At 37.8% G+C, this 14,489-nt stretch overlaps 1 protein-coding gene across 4 annotated transcripts in view; it reads left to right on the forward strand.

Moving 5' to 3' along the window:
- col21a1 (collagen, type XXI, alpha 1) overlaps window positions 1-13,162 on the forward strand; it is a 48,260-nt gene extending 35,098 nt beyond the window's left edge. For 3 of the 4 annotated variants that reach the window (XM_046357469.1, XM_046357466.1, XM_046357467.1), the window contains 13 exons: window positions 3,106-3,150; window positions 3,925-3,978; window positions 4,187-4,240; window positions 5,752-5,805; window positions 6,097-6,168; window positions 7,006-7,041; window positions 7,595-7,639; window positions 8,160-8,192; window positions 8,301-8,447; window positions 8,623-8,677; window positions 8,762-8,956; window positions 10,170-10,247; window positions 11,000-13,162. In XM_046357469.1, the coding sequence (XP_046213425.1) occupies window positions 3,106-3,150; window positions 3,925-3,978; window positions 4,187-4,240; window positions 5,752-5,805; window positions 6,097-6,168; window positions 7,006-7,041; window positions 7,595-7,639; window positions 8,160-8,192; window positions 8,301-8,447; window positions 8,623-8,677; window positions 8,762-8,956; window positions 10,170-10,247; window positions 11,000-11,190 (1,059 nt within the window). In that variant the 3' untranslated portion in view covers window positions 11,191-13,162. Of the gene's footprint in view, window positions 1-3,105; window positions 3,151-3,924; window positions 3,979-4,186; window positions 4,241-5,751; window positions 5,806-6,096; window positions 6,169-7,005; window positions 7,042-7,594; window positions 7,640-8,159; window positions 8,193-8,296; window positions 8,448-8,622; window positions 8,678-8,761; window positions 8,957-10,169; window positions 10,248-10,999 lie in introns of those variants that run through there. The other variant, XM_046357470.1, reaches the window with a different exon arrangement.
- The last annotated feature ends 1,327 nt before the right edge of the window (window positions 13,163-14,489 follow it).

Consider the following 14,489-nt stretch of genomic DNA (forward strand, 5'->3'; position numbering starts at 1 on the left):
AACAGGATTTAAGCATTGCACATAACGAAAAACATAGCTCATGCGGTGTTCTTGCCCAAAATTGGTTAGAGGTCCTTATTTAGGTATTTAGTGTTTGGAATTGAAAGGGTTCTTTGTCGTCACATTTCTAATTAGTAGAACACTATGTAAAGAGAAGGAAACAAAGGCTGTTCTTGGACACTTCCATAGCTAGGCAGCTCTTTGATGTGCAACATTTTCTATGAATTCCATTGGAAGAAAAATGATATGAAACATTTGTGCCTCCAATGAGCCATAATAAGCCTCACAGTCACAACTTGTTGATGGATTAACTCCATTCATCTCCCCCATACTCCCATCAATGATCCAAGAATACATGTAACAAACTATAGTTGACCATGATGTACTACTCTGCCTATTCCAAGAACATCTCTGCGGTTTAACACATAAATACGCTTTGGCTTATCTATATGACACATACATAGATTTTCATGGTGTCTTAACTGAAGTGGCTAATTGTCAATAGCCTCATCTGGGGAACAGCTTTTAATATATTTGCAGCATCGGAGGATTTTTGATTAGTTATTTTCCATGTTTCCATGTTCCTTTACAATCCCCTCAAGATAAAGTCTCTGCCGTTTTCCAAACATCTGTACCCGTTTATCATGAAAAACTGACTAAAGAGGCATTTCAAGGTAGTTTTGTTGGATGTGCTCAACAATTATAAACTGTTTATTTACTCAACTAAACATTCACAAACTAACAGATTTACTATTTACGACCATTTATGTCCCCAGGAGGGTTTTAAACGCCAGGCACTTTTCACATTTGTCCATTAACAACAAATATTGTCTCTCATCTACCAAACATATATCAGATTATGCTGTGAGGTGTAATGGAATATGCAGAATTTGGTTTAGGATGTGACAATCCCTGCTTGGGATTTGACATTGTTGGTTATTCTACATTTGCCGCCAACCATTTGCCGCCAACCACTACTTGCGTGACCTGCTATGTCACCCATATCCATATCCTTAACCTTCGACGTCAGTCTTTGTTTGAAGTGTGACAGAGATGTGTCTGTCGAAAGTCTTTGAAGAGGAGGAAATGTTTTCAATAGATAATATGCGTACAGTCATGAATGTAGACCATACTTGAAAAAGGATATACAGTCATCTCTGGGACTACTTAAATATGATGTATCAACTGACCTTTGGCCTGTACGCAATAGTCTCCTTTTGGTCTCATCGTTCACAGGGTTACACCACAGTGTATTTTCAGAGATATTTGGTATCACTAAATGCAGTAGTCCTTATTTAGTAGTTCCATAAACATGGCATATGTATTCACTACATACATGCTTCTTCTTTTAAACTCCTGATTTCTGACACTGAGTGGTCAGACAAAATGGGCAAGCTTTCATGGAAACGGAATGCATCCGTTCATCTTCATGGAACATATCCTCAAGCATTTGAAACACCTATTGCTGTTTTCAATGAGTAATATTTTTGGGACTGTGTTGCTATTCATTTAAACCAAGATATACACTGTGGCTTTAAGAGCTTTGAGGTCTGAGGCTTTGTCGGAATGAGACTCTGGAGGTGTCCCAGATACATTTTCCATGTTGAAATGACTGATTAGTGGGAAAACTATTGTGTGCAGAGAACACTTATAGGTCAACATAAAGTTGTGTATATTCTTCTATACAAACTTTAGGAAGTATATTTTTAATTTAAATGAACCTTTATTTAACCAGGAAGGGCTCATTGAGATTAAAATCTCTTTTTCAAGAGCGCCCTGGCTAAGATCGGCAGCATGAAAAACTACAAGTAATCTAATAAAAACCATTGAATTCACAAGAGTATAAAACAGCTAATTAAAAACATTGACAGGTCAGGGAATCAGCCTCAAAATCCTTCATCTGTGATTTAAAAACACCAATCGGGACAAGTTCTTCCAGTTTAAAAGTATTTTGTAAGGTGTTCCAAGACGATGGTGCAGAGTACATAAAAGCCCTTTTACCAAATTAAGTTCGGACATTTGGAACAGTTAGCAGGATAAAGTCGAGCGAACGAAGAGAGTACCCACCACATTTCTGAACAATAAAATGCACAAATAAAAAGGTAGTAAACCCAAAATGGCTTTGTACATAAAAGTATACCAGTGACTGAGTCTACGAGTGACTAGAGAAGGCCAACCAACCCTGGTATACAAAGTGCAGTGGTGCGTAAGGGTTTTGCAGTTTGAAAGAAATCTCAATGCTCCATGGTAAAGAGTGTCAATTGATCTCAAACACTGAGTGGAAGCATTCATATATAAAATATCCCCATAGTCTAGTAAAGGCATAAATGTAGCTGATACTAGCCTCCTTCTGGCTTCAAAAGAAAAACAGGCCTTATTCCTAAAATAAAATCCCAATTTCAGCTTCAATTTTTTTGTAAATTGTTGAATATGCAATTTAAAAGACAGGCATCATCAGTTAAAATTCCAAGATATTTATATGAGGTTACAACCTCAATCTCCTTGCCCTGACAGGTAGTAATAGGTGAAAGGTTCAGAGGTCTATTTATTGCATTAGAAAACACCATTAGTTTAGTTGGACAACAAACTTATTTGCACTATTAGGTCTATCCTTGTTAGGGGTCAACTAGTTATTCATATAAAATCAATGAACATGTTATGAAGAGATCGCCAAGGGTTAACACACACATTGTATGTTATATAGATTGGTACAACAATCTCTCTGATGAATTATAAATGCAATGAGGTTTCAAGCCGCATTCGACCTGTCCATTCATAGTGATACCCAATGCTATCTAATACTACTGTTCTCTTCATTAGGGCGGTATTTGTGTTTGTTTTTACAACATCCTGTGAAAGCTATTAAACCCACTGTCTGATACAGCCAGCGAAGCTCAGGGGAAAGACATTTGATATGTGAATAATCCAGACCTCTCAGCAGAAAGAAAACAAAACTATCCGTGAACCATATACAGTATGTTAGCTGTGTTAGATGGGGAGGACACTTTCCTGTCTGTCTTTCATCAATATATTGAAAACAATTGTAGTGCATAACACACGGGGTATTGTGATCGTGTTCTGTCATATATACTCTTTTGTTTCCAGGGTATGCCTGGCGGGCCTGGAAATGAGGGCCAGAGTGGAACTAAGGTGAGCTCCTGTTATTCTCATAAACGTCTGCCCTTATATCAGTACGTACCCATACTGTCTATTACATTTTCATTAAATATTGATTCAAAGTCAAAATCTCCTTCCCGGCAATTTTTTATAGAAAACTTTTGTGCAAGAAAGGCTATAATGTTATTGTACTTTATTTGGCATTCCCTTATTTTATGTCTAAAACAATTTAGGAACACTATACTGTTTTCAACTTTGGTTTACCTGCACTGTTATAAAGTATAGACTAAAATAAATAGGAATATAATATAGTAAGCCTAGTCGTTAAAGTGTTGGGCCAGTAACCCAAAAAAATGCTGGTTTGAATCCCCGAGTCGACTAGGTGAAAAATCTGCCGATGTGCCCTTGAGCAAGGCACTGAACCCTAATTGCTCTTGTAAGTCGCTCTGGATAAGATTTTAGCATCTGCTAAATCACAAAAATATAAGTGCAGGTGATGGATTTTGGAAAATCCACAAATGATTTTGGGATTACAAAACTTGAAGACCTCAGTCTTCAATTTCAAAAGTCCTCTGAGGACCCAGTACCCTATCCCCACAACATTAGACTTTTATAAACTATGGTTCAAGTTTTGATATTGAAATACATAAATAATCTTTAATAAAGACGTCATAAGTGACAGAGAGAAAGAGCACACATGCAAACAATCAGGGAAGTTGTTAAACTTGTTCTTAGCTAAAAATATTTGCAAATTAAACAACCACTGTATAGAAAAGTGTTATTAATTATATGATTCTATAATTACAGGGTGAAGATGGTTTACCAGGACCGAAGGGAGCCAAAGGTTCCATTGGACAATCTGTAAGTTGGCTGCCAACAATAGATCCAGTTTCAATTTTTCCAAATGTATTCAGAGTCACACTTACAGTAGTATATTTTACATATGCATGGAGCAAAGTTGTAAGTAATTTTCACACATACTCAATGATCCATAATAAATACAAATACAGATGTGCAGAGATACCGGGAACATCGAAACTGATGTTGTTTTCATGTTTTTCTTATTTAGGGGGACAATGGATTGCCTGGTGAACCTGGATCATCAGGACAACCTGGACCTAAGGTACTAGTGGTTTCTGTTCTCTTCCAGAAATGTAACATCTTGTCAATGGGATTATGTCAATCATGGATTATGTCGATTTTCTTTTGCCCAATGTCCATGTGAATACTATTTGCAGAAGTAGTAAAATGCACTTTTCATGGGGGGCTGAGAACATCTCAATAACCTGTGTAAATATAGTAATAGATAGTGCTCAAACACATACCTTAATACACTATATTAGCATTGAAATGATGTGAACCAATACAGGTACAAATGTAGGATCTTAATTTGATCACTGTTTTGTCGCTGAGAATGTTCCTGCACAGCAGGAAATGCTAACTTTGAGTGTATTTGAGTCTTAAAAAGGCTTCTAAAGTTTGTCATTTCCACCTATACATTTCAGACTTGATCTAACAAAAAATCCATCACCTCATACAAGAATGTCCATGAATTATAATTGGTTTAATAAGTATTTTCCTGCTGCAGCAAACTGGCACAAATTAAGACCCTACATCTGTAATGTGTTGGACGAATTTCAGTGTTCTGGCCATTTACTGGTACTGATACAGTGTCCTGTTGAAGATCTCAATTACTCCTGTCTCCTGCAACACTACCACTAGAGGCAGTGCTGCATCACCACCACTAGAGGCAGTGCTGCAACACCACCACTAGAGGCAGTGATGACCACACAGAGCAACTTTAAAACACTTAATGACATTGAGCAGTGTTATGAAATTCAAAATATTGCCGGCTACATTACCTCATCTGTCCTTAAAAGGGTTTATAGTTGCTCTGTGCATATCAGCCCTTGTCTATTGGTGTGTGAAATCCGTTCCTCTAGTCATGTTAGAGTGCCACTGTATAGGCCTACCGAGACATGTAACAAAACTTTGCATTATTGTAGATGCATTTAGTGCTTGGGTTAACATTTTCTGCAGTGATATAATTTATAGCGAGTATGTTGTTTAGAGCAGTGCCATGGTTATACTGGAGACGCCAAATGAAATGGTGATATAAGTTGACTACTATTGCCTTCGACAGTGGAATTTTGGGATGGAAATCAAAAGCGGTCTGGTACTCTGGTTCTCTGGTCTCGACTCTCTGTCTCCCAATCACTTTTCATTAACTGATATCTGTTTAACAAGAGCCAATGTGTATTGGTTAATGGCACAGGAGTGAAATAGTAGTTTATAGACATGACCAGGGTTTTCATATTAATGTCCTAGTTTCAAACAGCATTTATTAGGGAGAGGATATTTGTTTAGAAAAAGAAAAAACACAAACTAGGGCTAGGTTTAAATCCTATCAGCACTACATAATGTAATAGCACGCTGGACATTTAAATGGAATTTCTGATTGAGCCGACATACGCAGCACTTACCTTGAATGTGGTCTCTGCCAATGTGGAAACAATGCCTTTCATCAATGCCTTTTTTTCACAGCAGTATATCATGATTTCAAAGCAGAATTGTATTTCTGAATTGTATTTTATGAAGTACCTCCTTCAACTAATATTTTCTTCTCAAATATAGGGCAGCAAAGGTGAAAGTGGACTTCCAGGTCAACCAGGGGTTCCAGGACAGGAGGTCAACATTTAAAGTTTTATATCGGTTGATATTGTCTATTATGAATGTGAAGGTGATTACGTCATTTAGATCTGTTTTAAGAAGGTTGTGTGAGTCATTGATGAACCCTTACGACGTAAGCTACAGAACATCTAAAAGAGAAAGTGTCCTTACTGTGGGTTCTTACTATGTACAGATATGTGGTTGTCTCACCCAGCTATGTTAAGACTGTAAGTCGCTGTAATAAGTGTCTGCTAAATGACTCAAATGGACATGTACAGTATAATGCTGATTGAATGAATGTTATTCCAGGGCAAGTCAGGTGACCATGGTGGAGCAGGTCAGCCAGGACACCCAGGAATGCCAGGCCTGACAGGACCTAAGGTAGTTATTAGGGAGAGGACAGTCTCCTACAAAATCACTCTTAACTGCTGTGAAAATACTATGTCTATACTGTTCAATAGGGATTAACCTATTTAGCAATTATTGGAATTATTGGAATTAGCAATTATACTCATTTTCACAAAATGTTCTGCTCAAATATGTTCTTTTGAAATTGGTATAATTATTTATTTTTCTGAGGCTTAGTGTACGATTGAGCTGAGATTAAGCATTAAGAATGTTTTCTGCAAATGTTTTCAGTGTTGCCATCCCGATCAAATTGTTTATTTAATGAGCGAGGAAAAACACTGCCGTTGCATTTTGATGAAGAATTTGGAGCCAGAAAGCTACTTTATAGTGAGCTGTGTTTCCAGATTTACCTCCATTAACTTCAATAAAGAATAATAATTTATACCACAGCTTCCAATAAGCCTTTCATATGATGAAATAAATACATTTCCCCAAGGACTGCAATTTACAGGTGAGGGTTAATCAAATGCAATAAAATACATCATTGATCAAGAACAGTATTTTTTACATGAACTGTTTCACGGTCATTATTTGATGCTCCACCCTAGAGACAATTATATCCAGCTTACCGTATCATAAACAGCATTTTTTAGTTTGCCTTTCGTTTAATTTCTACCACTTCAGGACAACTTGCAATCTTACAACAAAATATGTTTAACACACTGTCCTCTGGCATATCCATAGCATGTTCCGTGGAATTGATGCAGCTGAAGTTTGAACATTTGTAGCTGTAACTCTGTATTCTCCTATTGTAACAATATTAGAACAATATCATAACACGTGATTGTTGTGTCATTTCTATCTCACCAGGGACAAAGGGGAGATGCAGGTGAACGAGGAGGGGAGGTATTTGCGACATTTAATAACTCCTGATAATTCAAATCCATTAGCTGCCCTTGATTCTTTGTATGGAGCGTCTTGAACCCTTGAATGAGTAGGTGTGTCCAAACCTTTGACTGGTACTGTATATACAGGTTGCTACATTTTCCATGTACAAAAGACTGCTTCAAGTATAATCGGATGCTTGGCTCACTACCTCCTTCCAAATGTGGTTGCTTTCATTTAGCCAGAGTGGAATCATGTTGAACAACCGCTTAATTCAAAAGTCATGGAAAACAGGGACAGCTATGAACTTTGGGGGGGAAACTAGGAAGCGTATCGAGTCAAATGACAATGTCACCACAGGACTACGGTTAAGAAGTCACTTGTACCGAGTCTCTGGATGGAAATATCATTAAACTGACTGTCATGGACGTAGCAACAACCTTCTTGTAAAATCTCAGTCAATTTTAACTCTGCTCTGAAGGACACTAATTTGATTACGGATGACCTTACATTTAATCACAAACAGAATGACTAAAAACAAAAACCATAATTGCTAGTTTAATTTTCTCTACAGGGATTGAGAGGTGAAAAAGGAGATATAGGAATTCCAGGGAATCATGTAAGTTCCCCTTCCTATGATGACATCTTTTTTTTTTACATCAATGAATGAATTCTGTAATGGCTATACAAGAGCATTTTGTCCAATTGGACAGTTGATTGTCCAGTAGCCTCGGAAGCCCAGTTACATAATATTTACTGCTTGCAAGTGCTGCAGTAGACTTGTTCTATTGGGAAACTTTTCTCACCACATTATAGTGGTTCTTCAATAGACTAAATCATTTGTAAATGGGAATATTTTCCTCTTGTCACAATGTATTTATTTCATATCATAGACTAGCACTGATCTAATACATTCATGTACAGAAATTGGATTGTGAATTTGGAAGTGTCAGAACAACTCTCAAATTTACTTCTGACGATCACTTTTCCATTGGCAATATCAATTTAAACAGCATGTTTTTCCTTTATCCACATCTAGAGGATATGGAAGTTAGTTGTATTTCCATCTCATTCAATTCCAGTTACATTATAATTAATGAACATTACTAATAATCAGCCATTATGACTTTGATTGACAGGGCTCTAATGGCTCATCGGGACAAAAAGGAGAGGTAAGTTTGTCATTGACTACTGTAAGTAGCTGCAGCCCTAATACCCAAGCATACATCCCCATCTAGAACAGTGTGTGTGTACTTATACTATGCTCTTGTGGAAGCCAGAAAGGGACAACAGGAGACCCCGGTCAGAGGGGACTGGGAGGTCACCAAGGCCAGCCAGGACTATCTGGGCAGACAGGCCCGCCTGGGCCTCGAGGACAAAGCGGGGACGTTGGCCCTCTTGGGCCACCTGGACTAGAGGGGAGACCTGTATGTACCTCACCAGTACAATCACCAGTACACTGACCATCCTTGGTCATCAACAACTACCCAACATGTCACTTTTCAACAACAATCGTTCACTGTTCCATCAATGTCTATGCCATTTGTATTAATTGACTCGTACATTTTACATGATGCCATCAATCATGTCACATTTCCACAGGGAAGGGAGATGTCCAAGCAAATAATTCAGGAAATATGCAGAGAGGTACTTAGATGTGAGTATTGATTATGTTTGATCATTGCTGTGCTCTGTGTAGTACACCTATATCTGAGCCCTCTCCATTGTGTTTTCATCCCAGTGGAGATGCCTTCACTACTCCTCAGTAACCAGCAGCTGAGTAACTGTGACCACTGTCAGACCAGGGATGGGACTCCGGGGGTACCAGGCCCGGTTGGGCCCCAAGGATCTACAGGCTTTCCTGGGAACCCTGGTTCCAGTGGACAGCCAGGCCATCCAGGTCGACCTGGGCATCCTGGGATGCTTGGCTTGAAAGGTAATACATAGGCTTACAGAGGACTCAATTAATCTGTGCAGCATGTACAGGTAAACAGTAGAGTAGAATATAAACATAGGCCTAGCTTTTTCCTTTATTCAAATAAGATTTCAAAATGTGTTTGTACTGTCTGGAACACATTGCATTCTATGTGTTCTATCTGGAACACATTGCAGTCTATTTGTTCTATCTGGAACACATTGTATTCTATTTGTACTGTCTGGAACACATTGCATTTTATTTGTATTGTCTGGAACACATTGCATTCTATTTGTACTGTCCGGAACACATTGCATTCTATTTGTACTGTCTGGAACACATTGCATTCTATTTGTATTGTCTGGAACACATTGCATTCTATGTGTTCTATCTGGAACACATTTCATTCTATTTGTACTGTCCGGAACATACTGCATTCTATTTGTACTGTCTGGAACACATTGCATTCTATTTGTATTGTCTGGAACACATTGCATTCTATTTGTACTGTCCGGAACACATTGCATTCTATTTGTACTGTCTGGAACACATTGCATTCTATTTGTATTGTCTGGAACACATTGCATTCTATGTGTTCTATCTGGAACACATTTCATTCTATTTGTACTGTCCGGAACATACTGCATTCTATTTGTACTGTCTGGAACACATTGCATTCTATTTGTATTGTCTGGAACACATTGCATTCTATGTGTTCTATCTGGAACACATTTCATTCTATTTGTACTGTCCGGAACACACTGCATTCTATTTGTTCTATCTGGAACACATTGCAGTCTATTTGTTCTATCTGGAACACATTGCATTCTATTTGTACTGTCTGGAACACATTGCATTCTATTTGTACTGTCTGGAACACATTGTATTCTATTTGTACTGTCTGAAACACATTGCATTCTATTTGTATTGTCGGGAACACATTGCAGTCTATTTGTTCTATCTGGAACACATTGCATTATATTTGTTCTATCTGGAACACATTGCATTCTATTTGTACTGTCTGGAACACATTGCATTCTATTTGTATTGTCTGGAACACATTGCATTCTATTTGTACTGTCCGGAACACATTGCATTCTATTTGTACTGTCTGGAACACATTGCATTATATTTGTATTGTCTGGAACACATTGCATTCTATTTGTACTGTCTGGAACATACTGCATTCTATTTGTACTGTCTGGAACACATTGCATTCTATTTGTGTTTCCAGGAGATCCTGGATTAAAGGGTGAGAAGGGCAGTCAAGGAAGAACAGAGATTGGAGATCCGGGAACACCAGGGCCTCCAGGTAATAATAGGAATATAATACATGTTTACTATGTATGGTACGCTACTGTACATCCAACCAGATAAATGCAATATACACTGAGTATACAAAACATTATGACCACCTACTCTTTCCATGACATAGACTAAGATCCCTTATTGGTGTCACCTGTTAAATCCACTTCAATCAGTGTAGATGAAGACAAGGAGACAGGTTAAAGAAGTATTTTTAAGCCTTGAGACAATTGAGAAATGGATTGTGTATGTGTGCCATTCACAGGGTGAATGGGCAAAACAAAAGATGTAAGTGCCTTTGAACGAACGAGGTATGGTAGTAGGTGCCAGGTGACACCGGTTTGTGTCAAAAAATGTAGGCAGTTCTGAGGGAAAAAGGAAGGGTGCAACTCAATATTAGGAAGGTGTTCTGTATGTTTTGTTCACTCAGTGTAGTTATGTCTATTCAGTTATTTAGTTAAGATAGAAATGGAATCAGGAGAATGTTCTTAAGATTGATGCATCTGAGTCACTGCATAGTGTCCAATCATGTCCTCAGTCCAAGCTGTTGGAGAGTACTTTCTGGGATTCATTTCAAATCTATTATGACCCTTTTCCCCTCTTCTACAGATAAACACATTGTAAGACTTCTGGGACCTTAGCTACCCTTTTTCAATCAAAAGTGATCAAATAACAGGATTAGGAATTGTTGGCAAACCAGTAAGACATGTTTTGGAACCACAAGAGAAACATCTAATTTGTAATTGTCTACTTTCCTAGGTCAAATGGGTCCCCAGGGGTACAGTAAACCAGGCCATCCAGGGAAACCAGGACCCCCTGGCTTAAACGGGGAGGAGGGGAAGAGAGGTAACCCTGGGGTCCCGGGCCAGCCGGGGGTGTGTCATCTATCCATGTGTTACGGTGTCATGATGAGGAGCAGGGATCCTTTTAGTAAAGGACCAAACTATTGACCCAACATGGCAGCAGGCAGGCAATCAAACAGTCTGGGAGTTGATGCATACATCTCAAAGAAAAACAGCAAATCTTTCCAATCTCAGGAAGATCACATTTTACAGTGTTTCCCATTAGTCACGGAAACAGGAAGTACCTCTTAACATGTATATAGCAAAGATACTCATGTGCATCCTTTCATTACCTTTATCAAGCCCAGTTTATACCTGGCTCTAACCTGGTCCTTTGTCCTGATCTTGTCCACATTTTGACTGTGCCCACATTTTTAGACAGGTGTAGACAATTATAAGATTGTGATCTGTGATCTGATTGTGATCGAATCTTCCTGACCAGCTTCTTAGGTAGTCAGGCACACGTTGGGTTTGGAAATATCTGTGTAGCCGAATCTGGACAGATGGCACCATTGACTTATGTCATCAATATGTGTCTTAAAATAAATAACGATTATTTTGAAAGAATAACTGTGAAATAATTTGCATACAGGGGTGGGCCAGGAAATCTGGTCACAATGCATGCACAGTGGACAGATAAGAGATTACATTTCTGAAAATTTGGGAACAATCACAATGTGGATAAGATCAGGACACAGGACCCATATTAGCAGCATGTATAAACCGGCTTTAGAGGGGAAAAAAAACATATTCATTCTGTCCTTGTCACATTCCGCTTGTTATGTCATGGGCTCCATTTTGCTTTAAAGGGATAGTACAACATTTTTTCCTTTTTGTACTTGCCCAGAGTCAGATGAACTCATGGATACCATTTGTCTCTGCAAATGGCAGTTTGAAGGTAGTTTCTGAAGCCATTGCTATCTAGCATTAGCACAATGACTGGAAGTCTACAGGAACAGCAAGCATGAAAAAATGTTTCACTATCCCTTTAAAAGAATGATAGTAATTGCTCCTACATTTGGATGGCTTTGGTTGGCATTGGTTAGATTCTGAGCCAAATAGCAATACAAAAAATCTAATGTAAAGAATTCTACATTGCTCACAGAAGTACACAGGAATAAAGGGTTGGTACTCCACTTGGACAATGCTGATGGTACATTTTCTTGCCATATACTGCCCCCTGGTGTTGGTGTTTTTCCACTATACTTTTTGATGGGTCACCCCAAAATTATGATTTTTTTGCACCAGACTTTCTGATTGGTCACCCCAAAACGTTTTTGTTTTTTGCACCATACATTCTGATTGGTCACCCCAAAAAAAGTTGTGTTTTTGCACCATTTCTTTTTCATGGTCACCCCTCAATTTGTTTAGCAAATTTGTTTGTATTTTTTAATGAAATGTTTAAAGACCCTGTAATGTATTATAATTTGTAATTTGACAAATAAAGTTGTTGTAAACAACATCTAAATAATTATTACATCGTTTCAGGGCGAATCTGTGAGCTTACTATCTCTATAATGGAGGCTGCTATGTTTATGAAACATTTTGATGAATTAACATATACAAGCCATAATCTAAAACCTGTGTGCATTACAGCGATGCTATTTCAGTTTATATTCCTTTTAAAACATTTTTTTTAACAAAAACTAGTTTATATATTGTATGAAAAATACATTAACAAGTATTTTTTTAAACTTGAGTAGAGGATAGGCCTACCTACTATAACAAATGTAAACCTGGGAAATCCTAGCTACTTTCTGCCAAACGAGTGCGGGATAAATGAAACATGTTGACATCTTGACTTAATCTGAAGTTTGCTCTGTTGCAAATGTTTTACTGTTCGTGCATATATGACATTTATGTGCCTGAGTACCTTACCTTACCGTACCTTGTCTTACCTTAGCCTATCAAGTTTAAGTATTTTTGGTTATTTATAAAACTGAACTAATTTACTGTGTATTGATGGGCTTTACCTGTGAGAGCATGGTCGTTTTTTTGCTGTGTCTAATTTTGTATGTGTAATGGTGACTTTTGTATTGACTTTTGGTATCATTAATTAAAACTTTTTTTATGACGTGAATTTTTTTGGGGTGTTTGTGTGTGTGTTATGCAAATAAAAAATTAATTCCACTACTTTTTACCTTATATTATTAATTTCCTTCTGTTTCAAAATCACAGTTGGAATTTCCTTTTAAGTATATAATTCTTACTGGTGGTAATTGGGGATGATAAATGATGGTCCTAACACTCTCATACTCTTACATCTTTGTACGATCTTGATCAACTGTCACATCACAGTTGCCAGATGACTGAATTTGTGTGTGTGCTCGCATGTGTGTGTGTGTATCTGTGTGTCTGTCTATGGCTGTCTGTCTGCAACAACAGGTGATGTACACATCCTACACTAGATGGCGCAATGGGATTACAACTCTGCAACTAAACTGTGAAATAACTTAATCATTGGGGATGCTTAGCCAATTGAATGAAAATGAAATACTTTATAGATTGCTAATAATAATAATAATTTACCATTTCTATCTCTTTTCAAAAGAAACTCAGCTTGAAAGGCATAGAACAAACAGCCAATAGATCTTAATGAGCAGCCTAGCTATAGTTAGCGAGGTCAACCAATACATCACAATGAGTAGCCTAGCTATAGCAAAGCCAACCAATAGAGGCCAAGACTTTGATGGAGAAAATGTGGAGAAGGACAATTTATGCTGCTACTGTATATGTCTTGGGGATAATATTGACAGCACTGCTAAGCTGCACCTGAGCCAACCAATGACTGATAGCTTGGACACTATGATTGTTCATCAGTAATATTAAAGCTGAGGTAGGCCTACTGCATGATTACAGGTTGTTCTTACCTGTAACTATTGCTATCAATCCCTTCAAAAGTTAACATTTTAATAGTGTATACATACTGTAGGTCTGAACATAATTGGAAAAGTAATCGTGTTGCCTTTGATGTAAATGAATGTTAGGATATTTATATCATGATATACCCAATCAATACACTATTGCAAACCTGGCAAGACATCTTAGCAGCCATATCAATAGCACATACGTTCCTGTATACATACATAGGCTTACACATTCCTGGGGCTTGTGTGGTTCAGTTGATAGAGCGTAGTTTCTGCAATGCCAGGGTTGTATGTTTGATTCCCACAGGGCTCCAGTACATATGAAAATGTATGCACTAACCTCATTATTTAACTATGTCCAATGATGATGACCATACAGCCCCATGTGAGGATAACTCGCGCACATGTCACACCTCACCAGCCTACAGTCTGCTTATTAAGAAAAAAATGATTTGCAACTTTGTGGAGCTAAAAGGAAATAATAATTAACAAAAACAATAAACTCAACATGTGACAATTTCAGTTCATAGATGGAAAAAA

The sequence above is a fragment of the Oncorhynchus gorbuscha genome, linkage group LG07 (genome assembly GCF_021184085.1).
Source record: "Oncorhynchus gorbuscha isolate QuinsamMale2020 ecotype Even-year linkage group LG07, OgorEven_v1.0, whole genome shotgun sequence".
Classification (NCBI taxonomy): Eukaryota; Metazoa; Chordata; class Actinopteri; order Salmoniformes; family Salmonidae; genus Oncorhynchus; species Oncorhynchus gorbuscha.